Below are 12,820 nucleotides of genomic sequence, written 5' to 3'. Positions count from 1 at the left end.
AAATGTTAATTTACCGGGAGGCATGAAGTGGGGTCTGGACCCACTTACGTTTGAATCCCGACTCTCTTGTTTTCCCAGTGTGCCATCACTGGCCGGTCGAGTCACTGTGCTTGTCTAAGCCTGATTTCCCCCTGTAAAAACAGGGATACCAATCGCTACCTGGAAGAGCTGCTCAGAGGACTGGAGATAAAGGATACAAAGTGTCTGGTGAGAAGTGGGAACTCAATAAATTGGAGTGATTGCTTGGGATTATCATTTATTTCACGGCACTCAGACAGCAACTCTTCCTGGCTCTGTCGAGGGGGGCTGAGGACAGGCAGAGCCTTAGGAAGCAGAGAGAGCCCTGCCTGGGCAGCTCCTGCATCCCTCCGCCCCTCTGGCCAAGTTAGCCCCCAGGCCAGGCCTGGAAGGGCCTCAGAGGTGTGAGGACGCTGTTGCCAGGTGCTGGTTGCCAGGCAACGCACTGTTTCTCCAAGCTGGGCCACCTTCAGGAGGGCCTGGCTTTTCTGGCTTGGCTCCTGACTCCTGCAGCCTCTCTCCGGGCCTCAGAGCTACTCTAGAGGGCAGGTGAGAGTGGGGCCAGCTGCGGTTGGCCCCCAGGAAAGCACAGAGCCAGCTTCTAGCGGGAGGCAGTGGGCAAGGTTGGGGAGCTGAGGGAGAGACCAGGGGCCTGGGGCTTGGGTAAGTGTTTGAGCTGGGGTGGCCAAGAGTTCCCCTGGCAGGAGGTTGTCCGGTCACTCCTTCCCTGAGAGGAGGGTATGTAGAGGCTGAGAGGTCAGGTACGCTGGGTCCGAATCTGGCTCTGCCACCTCCCGTGAACAAATCCTTAATCACATGGGATGTTGTCGTTAGTTACCATGGAGTCGATTCTGACTCATGGCTACCCCATGTGTTACAGAGTAGAACGGCTCCATAGGGCTTTCAAGGCTATGACATTTTAGAAGCAGATCACCAGGCCTATCTTCTTCTTTTTTTTTTAATTAATTTTTATTAAGCTTCAAGTGAACATTTACCATCCCAATCAGTCTGTCACATGTAGGTTTACATACATCTTACTCCCTTCTCCCACTTGCTCTCCCCCTATTGAGTCAGCCCTTTCAGTCTCTCGTTTCGTGCCAATTTTGCCATCTTCCCTCTCTCTCTATCTTCCCATCCCCCCTCCAGTCAAGAGTTGCCAACACACTCTCCAGTGTCCACCTAACTTAATTGGCTCACTCTTCATCAGCATCTCTCTCCCCCCCGCTGACCAGTCCTTTTCATACCAGGCCTATCTTCTGAGGTACCTCTCAGTGGGTTTGAACTGCCAACCTTTTGGCTAGTAATGAAGGTCTTAACCATTTGTACCCTATAGGGACTCCTTACAAAATGGGATAACAGAAACAAAAACAAAAACAAAAAAACCTGTTACCTCAAGTCGATTCCAACTCATAGCCACCCGATAGGGAGAGTTAACAATAAGGTGTAAGGAAGATGAACTGAGACACACGTAAATGTGGCCTAAGTGTTGACGGGTGTGAGTTCTTTCCTCAGTTTGGCGTGTAGGTACAGAGAAGCAGCCCTGGGGAAGGAGCCAGCAGTATTGGGGGTTAGTTTTCACCTCTGCGGTGGCCCCGTGGGGACCTGGGGCAGGCGCTGAGCCCTTTGGAGGGCTGGGCTGATGACCCCCTTGTGCTTTCTTCCCAGGCCCCCCAGGGGTCACCCCACAGCAACATGATGGGGAAACTCCCCCTAGGGGTTGTCTCCCCTCATGTGAAGATGAGTTCGGGGGGCTGCTCGGATCCCCTGAAATTCTACGCCACCAGCTACTCCACGGCCTACGGTGAGGGCAACTAGGGAGCAGGAACCATCTCCAGGCCCCTGGACAGGAGTGGAGCCCCTTCCTCCGAGAGTGACCCCATCACACTGAGTCAATTATCCCTGAGCCCCCCAAGGACTTGTCCACAACTGTGCCATCAGCCTGGTCCTACTACACTGCCCCTTTCTGAATTCTGTCACTCTGATTCCATCTCTGTGATTCTGACCCTGTCCCCGTCATGGACTCTGTCTCCTGCTGCCACAATCCTGAAGGGCGGGGCTTTACAGGTCCTCTTACACTCATCCCTGCCCATGGATCTGTGCCTTCCCCTATTACAGGGACCCCCAGACCCCTTGGGGGGACACTGCTCCTGTCTGGGGAGCCCTCTCCTTTCTTGGCTCTGCTGGTCCACGGCCCCCATGTCTTCCATTTCCCATCTGGCAGGTCGGGAGGAGTTCAAGCCTCGAATGGGCAGCCACATAGGCACAGGCTACAAGTCCAATTACCGGCCCCTGGTCTCATATCAAGCCAATCTCAATGCCCTGGACAGCCCAGCCATGGGGTACGGTCTGTACAACTTCCTTCTTCTCAGTACCTGCCCTGCTAGGCCTTAGCTCTCAGGCATATCACATCTCCTTAGAACAAGTCTGGGCTCCACGGATGGGCCCCGAGGCCTGGAGGCACAGAGCTTGGCCTGGCCTAGGTCTGGGACCTGGGGTGACTCAGGACATGGCACCTGGCCCGGGGCCCAAAGGCATGCAGATTCCTGAGGTTTCTGTGGGGAGAGTTGCGTGAGAAGGGAAGCTCCTGGGGAGAGCCAATGCAGCCACCGAAGGACAAAGGTGGGTGGTTCTGGTGGTCCTAACTCCTGCTGTCCCCTCAACCTCCCAGGGAACAAGTCCGGAACAATCTCCAAACAGTGACCAGTCAGAGTTACCGCCCGTTAGCGGTGCCTGATGGCAAGGACCCACTGCCCTGGAACATGCACCAGACCTGCTCTGGCTATGGGCGGGAGAAGGCCAACACAGGGCCCTCCACCAAGGAGGTCAGTGCTGGGCCAGGGCCGAGAAAGGGGGGAAAACACTAGTAGGTGGGAACAGCTGGGACTGCACTGCCAATAGTTGGTCGGGTACATCCAAACTCCCTGCAGGCCAAATTGCTGGGCTGAGGGCTGTAGGGACCATGATCTAGGGAACATCTAGCTCAACTGACATAACATACTTTACAAAGAAAAAGTTCTGCATTCTACTTTGCTGAGTAGCTTTGGGAGTCTTAGAAGCCTGTAAGGGGCCATCCGAGATACTCCACTGGTCTCAGCCCTTTGGGAGCAAGGGAGAATGAAGAAAACTAAAGACACAAGGGAAAGATTAGTCCAAAGGACTAATGGATCACACCTACCACAGCCTCCACCAGGCTGAGTCCAGTACAACTAGATGATGCCCAGCTACCACCACTGACTGCTCTGACAGGGATCACAATAGAGGGTCCTGGATACAGCTGGAGAAAAATGTAGGACAAAATTCTAACTCACCAAAAAATACCAGACTTACTGGCCTATCAGAAACTGGAGAAACCCCAAGAGTATGTATGGCCCCTGGACACCCTTTTAGCTCAGTAATGAAGTCACTCCCGAGTTTCAACCTTCAGCCAGAGATTAGACAGACCCATAAAACAAAATGAGACTAAAGGGGCACACCAGCCCAGGGGCAGGGATTAGAAGGCAGGAGGGAACAGAAAAGGGTAATAGGGAACCCAAGGTCAAGAAGGGAGAATGTTGACATGTCATGGGGTTATTAACCAATGTCATAAAACAATATGTGTACTAACTGTTTAATGAGAAGCTAGTTTGTTCTGTAAACCTTCATCTAAAGCACAATAAAAAAAAATAAATAAATAGTTGGTCGGGGTTGAGATGACTAGGCATGGAGGAGCCACAATGTGGGGATCCACTCACCTTTTTCACCTTTGTCCTCATTCCCATCCCTACTATCACTAACATCTCCCTTCCCCTCCATTTCTATCCCTGTCACCATCACCATCACCACCACCATGAACCCCACAGTCCCATCATTTCTACCATTTCCATCTCTATCCTCATTACCTTCCCATCCCAATCCCACCCCCGTTCCATCCCATCTACATCTCCAAGCCCGCATCACCATCCTCACCACCACCACCATTATTCTATCACCATCGTTACACTTACTTTTGTCACTTCATTTCTATCATCATTACTGCCATCATCTTTAGCACTGTCATCATCAACAGAACAGATATTCATTCATTCACTCAACCGATGTAGTCTGAACAGGTCTTCAACATTTGAAGGTGATAAGCGCTAGGAGACAGATGCTTAGAGGTAGGGGTGCAGCAGAAGTGAAGCATTGCAACTTCACATTGGAAGGGTCAGGAAAGAGCTTCCTACGGTGACACTTGACAAAGACTTGAGGGAAGTTAGGAAGCCAGTCATGCAGCTATCTAAGGGAAGGGTTTTCCCAGCAGTGAAAACAGCAAGTGCAAAGGCCCTGAGGTAGGAGTGCCTCTGATGTGAGGAGGGACAGCAAGAAGGCAAGTGGCTGGAGATGGGTGAGGCACCCATGTCCTTGCGGGCCATTGTCAGGATGTAGGATTCTACTCTGAGTGCTATGTGAGTGCTGCAGGGCTCTGACCAGATGAGGGACAGGATTTGGCTTCGGTGAAGATACTCTGTAGGGGTCAAGAGCAGAATTAGAGTCAGAAGTGACTGCCAACCCCTCACCTGCCCCTGGAGAGTAATTGGCTGCTCCCTCCCTCCAGGTCAAAAAGGTCCATTTTGACACCCAGGAGCACGGGGCCCACAGCATCACGGGGCTGGAGCCCAAGGTGGTGCCACTGCTCCACCAGCAGCAGGGCAAGGGCTCCATGGAGTGGGAGAACGCCCGACACGTGAGTGGGCAGCCCAAGCCTCAGGCTGTGGGCTGGGCAGAGGGACTGGCTTGCCCCCTTCTCCCTCTGCCAGACAGGCACTACAGTGGCTCACCCAAGGAGCCAACTCAATGTGGACTCAGGACACCATGAAAAATGAGAGGGCAAAGGATTTGATATTTGACATTTCCGTAAGAGCATCAAAGTGGTCATCACAGGCTTCCTTACATGCATTTTATGACTTAACACCCAAGCCCCCTTCTCTCACCTGCCCCATCCAGACCCCCAAACCCAGGGCAGTGAATTGTGAAGTGAGCGTCCATTTTTTTCCATCAGCCTCTCCTCTTGTTTAGACCCACCCTCTTCTGGTCTAGGTTCTGGGGGTTCTGGGTTCAGTTGTTAATTCCCAGAAGCTCAGTGTGGTAGCTGACTTAACATTCATTGTCACAAGAGAACTGTACTCTTGTGGTGCAATTTCTGGCTCTGTGATGGCAATCAGAGAGGGATTCTGTGGCTCTGTGATGGCGATCAGAGAGGGATTCATGGCAGAAGCGCAAGGCAGCTAAGAGCACAGACAGCCAAAGAGCTACCACCACCACCAAACCCACTCTGGGGCCTGGTGTCCCTTGTGTCCCCCATAACCCTGTCTCTCTGTGTTCCAGGGCCCTCGATTCATGACATCTGAGTACAACTCCAGGTATCTCAACGAGCCCTCCAACCAGCCAGGTAGGCCCATGCCTGAGCTCACACCTCCCTCCCACTGCACCTCCTTGCTCCCTCCACCTCTAAGACAGGCTCCCAGGGGGACCTGGAGCTGGTATAGCCCAAGAAGATACCTGTGGAAGAAAGAAGGACATACGGAAAGCTTGGGAGAATGGCATCCCCCAAGCTGACTTCTATGCCTTAGGGCTACTGACCCCCAAAGGAAACTTATTGGTTCCTATCCACAACCTTCTCCTGGCCTGTTGGCCCTTGCCTTTCTTTCTACCCTTCTCTCTTGTTCCTGGCCTGGACTCCGGAGTCTTCTCCTGGGGCCCATGATCCTGGTGGGTCAGGTCTCCAGATCCTTGGATTCAGGTCACTTCCCACCCACCTGAAGTCCAGGTAAGCAAGGAAGGTGGCCTGGGGACAGCATGGGGGACTGTGTCTTGCAGATCTCTTGCAGAAGACATCAATTGGTGCCAAGGAGGAGACTGGCTTCACAGAAGAGTCCACCAAGAACCCCATTGTCTTCAAGCCGCCCTCCCAGACCCTTCCTGGGGACCCTGTAAGTCAGACTAGGCCCCTCCTAGAATCTCAGGGTACTGAAATACCTCCAGTCTAGGGTCTTCTGGCTTTAAAAAAAAAAAACAATTTATTATGTTTTTGTTGAGAATATACACAGTAGAACAAATACCAATTCAACAATTTCTACATGTACAATTCAGTGTCATTGATTACTGCCCCCTAAGCTTCTTATCTAATCTTTTGAGTTGCTGTTGTCATTTTGGTCCCATATAGATAGTTTTTTGAAACAGTACAATGTTCAAGGCAGAAGTTCTTTACTAATTAAGCTAAACTATTGTTTAGTTTCAAGAAGACTTTGGGAATATTTTTGGTTTAAGGTTTAAAGATTATCTCAGGGCAATAGTCTTGGGGTTGGATAAGCCTCCATGGATCCAGAAAGTCTGGATTCCACAAGAATTTGAAATCTGAAAATTTCCCCCTTTTAATCAGGATTCTTCTATAAAATCTTTGATGAAAGTGTTCAATAATGGTGGGCTTCTTAGTTCAAACTCAAGTTGAAAGAGGAGTTCTCATGGATAGAAAGTACTGTTTTGGTCCAACTCCCCCATTTAACAGATGAGAAGAATAAGGCCCAAAGAGGAGAAGGGGTATAGCCAAGGTCACTCAGCTGTTTAGACAAGAGCCCTGGCCTGCAGGTTCTATCATGTCTTTCCCTTTTTCTTCCCAAACCCTTCCTTTTCCTTGGTTACCCCAATTATATCCATTTGCACTGAGTCCTCCCTAGGTGGCACAGATGGTTTCTGCTCAAATATTAATTGAAAGGTTGGCAGTTCAAACCCACCCAGAGGTGCCACAGAAAAAGCCTTGGAAATCTGCTTCTGTAAAGATTACAGCCTTGGAAACCCTACGAAGTTCAGCTCTACTCTGTAGCACATGGCATCGCCATGAGTCAGAGTCAACTAGAGGGCAGCGGGGTTGATTTTTTCTCTTCTGTGCCCAGCCGCAGTGGGGGCCCGGAGGCAGAGAAGGGTGGGGAAAAATCAACTTTACTTAGAACAAGAGGGTAAGAGGCCCGTCTGGCCAAGCTGCTGGTCTGACACGCCCCCATGGGCCTTTTTTCCAGACTCTTCTCCCGGGCAGGAGTGTTACTAAGTCAGACTTCCTTCCCATGACCCACTCTCGTGTAAGCCAGAGCTGAGCTGACGGGGGGAGGTGGCTAAGGGGCTGACCAGGGCCTGGGTGGCACCCTTGGGCTGGAGGTCCTCCTGTGGGTGGAATTAGGACATAGCTCTGGAAAGCCGACTGGGCGATGGGAGGGATGGCCGTATGCTGTACCAGTGGCCTCTTTGCCTCCTCCAGGGAGATGAGTTCCTACCTGGGTTGACCAGAGGCTCTGAGCGAGGGACAGGCTTCAGCCGAGTGAATGAAAAGATTCTGAACCCCAGAGTGAGTGGCTGTGAAGGACTTCCTCAGAGAAGGGAGTACTCAGAGCCGAAGGGTCAGGGAGGCTTCTTGGAAGATGTGGCATTTGGGCAGGATTGAATGATGGAAAGAATTAGGATATTTGGAGACGGGGAGGAAGTTCTTCCCAGGAGAAGGGTTAAAGTCCTGGGGGCTGGAAAGTGCAAGATCTGTTCTGAACTAGTGAAGTGGGCTTCTAACTAAAAGGTGGACAATTCAAGTCTACCCAGAGGTGCCTTGGAAGAAAGGCCTGGCACTCTACTTCCAAGAGATCAGCCGTTGAAAACCGTACCCTATGGCATGCAGTTCTACTCTGACACACATAGAGTCACCATGAGTTGGAATCAACTCGATGGCAACTGGTTTGGTTTGAGTTTTTGAGGAGGGAGGGCTAGGAAGAATGGGGCTGAGGTGGGCTGCAGCTGTGTGTGTTTCCGCCTGCCCTCCCCCCCTCCTTGCTGTCCCACCCTGGCCTTCTCACCCACCTTCTCGTGGCTCTATCCCCTGCAGGCTCCCCCTCCCGGCCTGGAACCCAGCAGCATGAGCCACTGGCAATTCCAGCCACCCCAGCGGATGCAACAGACCAATGTCGCCATGCTTGGCCGGGAGACTGTGGGGAAAAAAGTAAGGCCTGGTGTACCCAACCCCCACCCCAAAACCCTCACCCTCTCCTGGCCTGACAACCCCCCTCTATCCTTCTTCTGCAGGAGCCCACAGGGTTCAGCTTAAACAACCCCAGCTATGTCCGGAGCTCCTATGACCCCGACATGGATAATCAGTATCTGACCACCTATAACCAAAGGTGAGCCCCCTTCTCTGCCCAAACCTGGGGGTGTGAGGCTGGCACCTACTTTATAGACAGGGAGGCTGAGGCTGGGACAGATAATATAATAAGCTCACAGCCTTGTGGAGAAGGCCAAACTGTCTTAGTGTGGATTCCTCCAGAAGCCAACCCTGAGCCAAGGATTCAAGTGCCAGCAGTTTACTGGGGACATGGGGGAGCCAGGAAGGGGGGCAGGGAAGGGAAGGCGACCAATTCTCGGGTGTTATTAAGCCAGATGGCCCTTGAGGAGACTCCAGAAAACAACGCAAAACACACAACTCAGAATTATTCCTGCCAAGGTTGAGAGAGCTGGGGTACAAATATCCTACGTCCACCTCATTAGTTAAGGGCTGTTCCCAGGGCAGCATTAAATTGCAGGTACTTCCTTGCTCAGGCAACTCCATGATCTTTCAAGGTAACCCTCCGCATCTCTGACCATCTCCTCACTCTCCTCTCTCCCCATCTCTGCTCCAGGGTGATGTTGCTAGCGCTGTGTGGCATCCAGTCAATTCCCATCCATAGCGACCCTGTAGGACAGAGTAGAATAGCCACATAGGGTTTTTTGTTTCAAATAATATTTTGTTGTGTTTTCGGTGAAGGTTTAACAGCAGTTTAGGTTCCCATTCAACTGTTGGTACACAAATTCTTCAGTGACATTGGTCACATTCTTCACAATGCATGAACATTATCATTACATTTCCATTCTGGTTGTTCCATTTCCATTAATCTAGTTTCCCTATCCCCTTACCTTCTCATCTTTGTTTTAAGGTAAATGTCGACAGTTTGGTCTCATATAGATGACTTTTTAAAGGAGCACAGTACTCATGGATGATATTCTTTATTTTGTGGGCCAATCTATTATTTAGCTAAAAGGTGACCTGAAAGGTTAGTTTCAGTTCAAGGTTTAAGAAGTGTCTCAGGGCAATAGCCTTGGAGAGTCTTCCAATCTCAACTGGTCCGGTAAGTCTGAATTTTTTTGAGAATTTGAAGTTCTATTCCACATTTTTTCCCATTCTATGAGGATCCGTATCACAGCCCTAATCAGAACAGTCAGTAATGGTAACTGGGCACCATCTAGTTCTTCTGGTCCCAGGGTAGATGAGGCTGTGGTCCATGTAGACTATTAGTCCTGTAGACTAGTTTCTTCTTTGAGTCTTTGGTTTCCTTCTTTCTCTTTTGCTTTGGATGAGTAGAGACCAATAGCTGTATCTTAGATGGCCTGTCCCCATAGGGGTCCAGGCTGAAATCTTCACAGTAGCAAATGGCCAAGTCTTTTCTCCAGGAGCATGGCTGGTGGGTTCGAACTACCAACCTTTCCGTTAGCAGCTGACTACTTAACCATTGCATCATCAGGGCTCCTTCTGCTCCAGGGTACCTCACTGAATTCATTCTTTCAACAGATTTTAACTGAGCGCCAATTAGGTGTCAGCCACTGTTCTAGGCACTGGGAATAGAAAGAAAATCTCTGCCCTTGCAGAGCTCACATTCAGGCAGAGGGAGGAGGAATACACAATAACCAGCCGGTCAGTGACCCTACACATGGGCTAGGAGGTGGTAAGCTCTATGGAACAGACTGAGCCAGTGACGGAGACCAGGAGGGGTGACGTGGGGCATGGGTTGAAATGTTTGGTTGGTGGTCAGGGTAGGCCACCTTGAGAAGGTGACCATGGAGCAGATGTGATCACAGCAGCCATGACGATGGGTGAGGGCGACAGCCATGAGAACAGGTGAGGGCGGCAGCCACGAGAACAGGTGAGGGCGGCAGCCACGAGAACAGGTGAGGGCGGCAGCCACGAGAACAGGTGAGGGCGGCAGCCATGAGGACTGGTGAGAGTGGCAGCCATGAGGACTGGTGAAGGGGGAGTGTTCTGGGCAGAGGGGACAGCCAGTGAATGGGCAATTACAGAGGCCCTGCTGGAAGGCCTTGGTTATCCTCTGAACTGAACCCCGTCTCTTTGGAATGGGGACCTGAGCCTCAGAGAGGAGAAACGTGTGCCTGAGCGGCACAGAGGCCCAGGGCAGATGTGGGATTGGGACTCAGTGTTGGCTTCCAGCTCTGTGGCTGCTCCTACTCCAACAAAGGGAAGGGGTAGAGGCTCCCTCTGGGCATTGAGAGACAACTATGCCCCTGCCCCTCCTTAGGCAAATGCCCTCCTCCTGTAGCTCCAACAGACCCCCAACCCTAAGCCATCTCTGCTGGGTCCCACCCCCTCCCTTCTGGAGTTTCCTGAGCCCCTGCCAGGTGCTAGGAGCCTCCAGGGGTATAATCACTGACTTCTGCCTTTATCTGTCTGCACTCCCCTTCATCAGCTCAAGGCAGGCCCAAGACCAGCTCATCTTTGCATCCTCAGAACCTGCCCAGTGCTCAGTGAATACTGGTGGGATGGAGGAGAAGCTGAATGCCTAGAGAGGAATGAACAAGACAGGGTCTCTCTTGCTCCCCCAGATGCTCACAGGCTGGGGAGGGAGGCACCACTTCGTTCTTTATGATTGAAATTACCGGGGTGGGTGTGGGGCACAAAGGAGGAGAACCTTGCTCAGGGCCAGGGCCGGGCCAGGCTTCCTGAGTGAGTTAGCCAAGTGGACAGGGGCTTAGGGAGTACCAGGCAGAGGGCACAGCATGGCCAAGGCAGGAAGGCCAGAGGGACATGAGCACAGTTTGGACTGCTGGAGCCAGGATTCCTGCTGTGGAGCTGCCAGCTGGAGAGGCTGCAGGGGCTGGAGAGGGTAGTGGCCGCCTTGGGGCCATGACTGTGGACATTTCCTTGGTGGTGTGGTGGAGGGTCCCCTAAAGATTTCACACCAGGGAGTGGTCAGATGTGCACTTTTGAAATACCTCCTGGGGACAAGGACTGAGGCAGAGAGGCTGGCTAGGAGGCTGAAGCGGGCTCTACCAGACAGACCATTGTGGCCTGGTCTGCTGCACCAGCTGTGGCTACCGGATGCGGAAATAGCCTGGATGGATTTCTCAAGCTGGAGTAGTGGGTGGGCAATGTGGGGGCTTGATGACAGTGAGATTGAGCCTCTCCACCATGGCAACCTCTGCCCATATACCCGCCCCCTCCACCCTTTAGGTACTTTGAGAATATTCCCAAGGGTCTAGACCGGGAAGGCTGGACTCGAGGTAGCATCCAGCCCCAGAAGCCGGGAGGCTATGCCCTCAACCAGCCAGTCACCCGCATGGAGCCCACCCCCAACCCCACGGAGAGCCTGCAGCGCCTGTACCCCGAAGTGGGAAGGTAGCACTCCCAGGCCTCCTCTTCCTCCTCAGTCTTTGCTGCCTTCAGAGCCTCCTCCCTGCTGCCCGCTTCCTCTATTCCCTTCCCCTGTCTCTGTCTGTCTGCCTGTCTCTTTTCTTCTCTCTGGCTCTGTCCATTGCTTTTTCCAATTCCATTCTCTTGGCTGGGCAGACTACTCCTTTCTCCCTCCCCACCTGCCCCCGGACCCAGGCTTCTGGCAAACCTTCCCTGGCTCCCTGAGAGCTCCCACCAGGCTGCGTGTGTGTGGAGGGGGGGATCCAAAGATGAATGGACTATAGTCCCGCCTCGCTTGTTATTCGTTTGTGCTCAATCCAATTCCACAAAACTTATATTTATACGACAACTGCCCAGAGTTGGCAAGCAAGACTGTTTGTGGCTTGGCTGCCAGCCACGCAGGGAGGAACAGCAGAGAGAAGGTGCAGGCCTCGCAGCCCTTTGAGGCTGCCCCCGCGCCCCACCCTCATCCATACCTCCTCCTTGCCGCGCAGAACCCTGACCAGCATAGACCACTTCTATCGAGACACGCCTCACAGCAGTCGCTTCACCCCGCCCAGCTGAGCTGAGGACTGGGTAAGAGGCCTGGGGACCCCCACCCACGGCTGCCCTACCTGTGGGGGTGGCTATTGTGGGCCAGCCCCGCCTTCCAAGCCCTGGGTCAAGCAGGCCCTGTCCCTGGGGCCCACCCCCAGAGTGGATGGGAGGTCAGGTGCACAGAACCACTCTGGAGCCCCTCAGGCCTGCTTCCTGTTCCCCACAGGTTTGCCACCTCAACAGAACAGGAGCCAGGCTACTGTTTCCAGTCCCCACCCCACCCCCCACTGGGAGTCCCCAGCTACTTTCCAAATGAAATAAAGAGCTGCAAGTAGAGGGTGCCAGACACTGTCCGGGGTGAAGGGAAGTGAGGGGGGAGGTAGGGCAATGGGACAGGGGCAGAGGCTGGAGGCTAGGGCCAGCACCTCGACTCACTGTGAGACCACACATGAGCCTCTCGAGACTCAGCCTCCTCTTCTGTAAAGTGGTCCTTCTAAGGCCTGTCCTGTCTGAGGAAGCTCTCAGACAGGCGTGGATGGGGGAAAACCCGGGGAGGCCGGGCAGGCAGGTGGGCAGCCCAGACAGGAGGAAGAGGGAGGCAGAGGTGGGTCGGGGGGTGGGCTGAGGGTCAAGTCTCATGCTTCTCTAGGCCTCAGTGGCCTGGTCTATAAAATGGGAGGGGGGTCTATAAAATGGAGGCAGGAGCAGGATGCTGGGGCCCTTCTGGGTCTCACATTGAATGGATTAAAGGAGATGGACACCTGGACCCCGGAAGAGGCGGGTGCTGGGCACAAAGGCTGGTGCTCCCTCCCTCCAGCC

The 12,820-nt window shown here is 52.9% G+C and overlaps 1 protein-coding gene across 1 annotated transcript; it reads left to right on the top strand.

Annotated features, from left to right (window-relative positions):
• The first annotated feature begins 475 nt into the window (after window positions 1-475).
• SAXO4 (stabilizer of axonemal microtubules 4) lies at window positions 476-12,324 on the top strand. The gene is made up of 13 exons (XM_003419490.4): window positions 476-1,819; window positions 2,240-2,357; window positions 2,687-2,840; window positions 4,592-4,720; window positions 5,362-5,425; window positions 5,854-5,966; window positions 7,050-7,109; window positions 7,286-7,372; window positions 7,898-8,011; window positions 8,095-8,189; window positions 11,285-11,449; window positions 11,959-12,040; window positions 12,228-12,324. Exons 1-12 carry the CDS (start codon window positions 1,711-1,713, stop codon window positions 12,026-12,028), a joined length of 1,278 nt encoding a protein of 425 aa, XP_003419538.2. The 5' UTR covers window positions 476-1,710; the 3' UTR covers window positions 12,029-12,040; window positions 12,228-12,324.
• The last annotated feature ends 496 nt before the right edge of the window (window positions 12,325-12,820 follow it).

The sequence above is a fragment of the Loxodonta africana genome, chromosome 7 (genome assembly GCF_030014295.1).
Source record: "Loxodonta africana isolate mLoxAfr1 chromosome 7, mLoxAfr1.hap2, whole genome shotgun sequence".
In the NCBI taxonomy this organism is placed as follows: Eukaryota; Metazoa; Chordata; class Mammalia; order Proboscidea; family Elephantidae; genus Loxodonta; species Loxodonta africana.
Note: the sequence above shows the minus strand (reverse complement) of the source record. Positions and strands in the feature narration are given on the sequence as shown.

Bases quoted from the DNA above. Each gene is read 5' to 3' on its own strand.
- SAXO4 (XM_003419490.4), top strand. From the start codon at position 1,711: ATGATGGGGAAACTCCCCCTAGGGGTTGTCTCCCCTCATGTGAAGATG. The intron at 2,358-2,686 runs GTACGGTCTGTA...TCAACCTCCCAG, and splicing joins CTGGACAGCCCAGCCATGGG to GGAACAAGTCCGGAACAATC. The intron at 5,967-7,049 runs GTAAGTCAGACT...CCTTTTTTCCAG, and splicing joins AGACCCTTCCTGGGGACCCT to ACTCTTCTCCCGGGCAGGAG.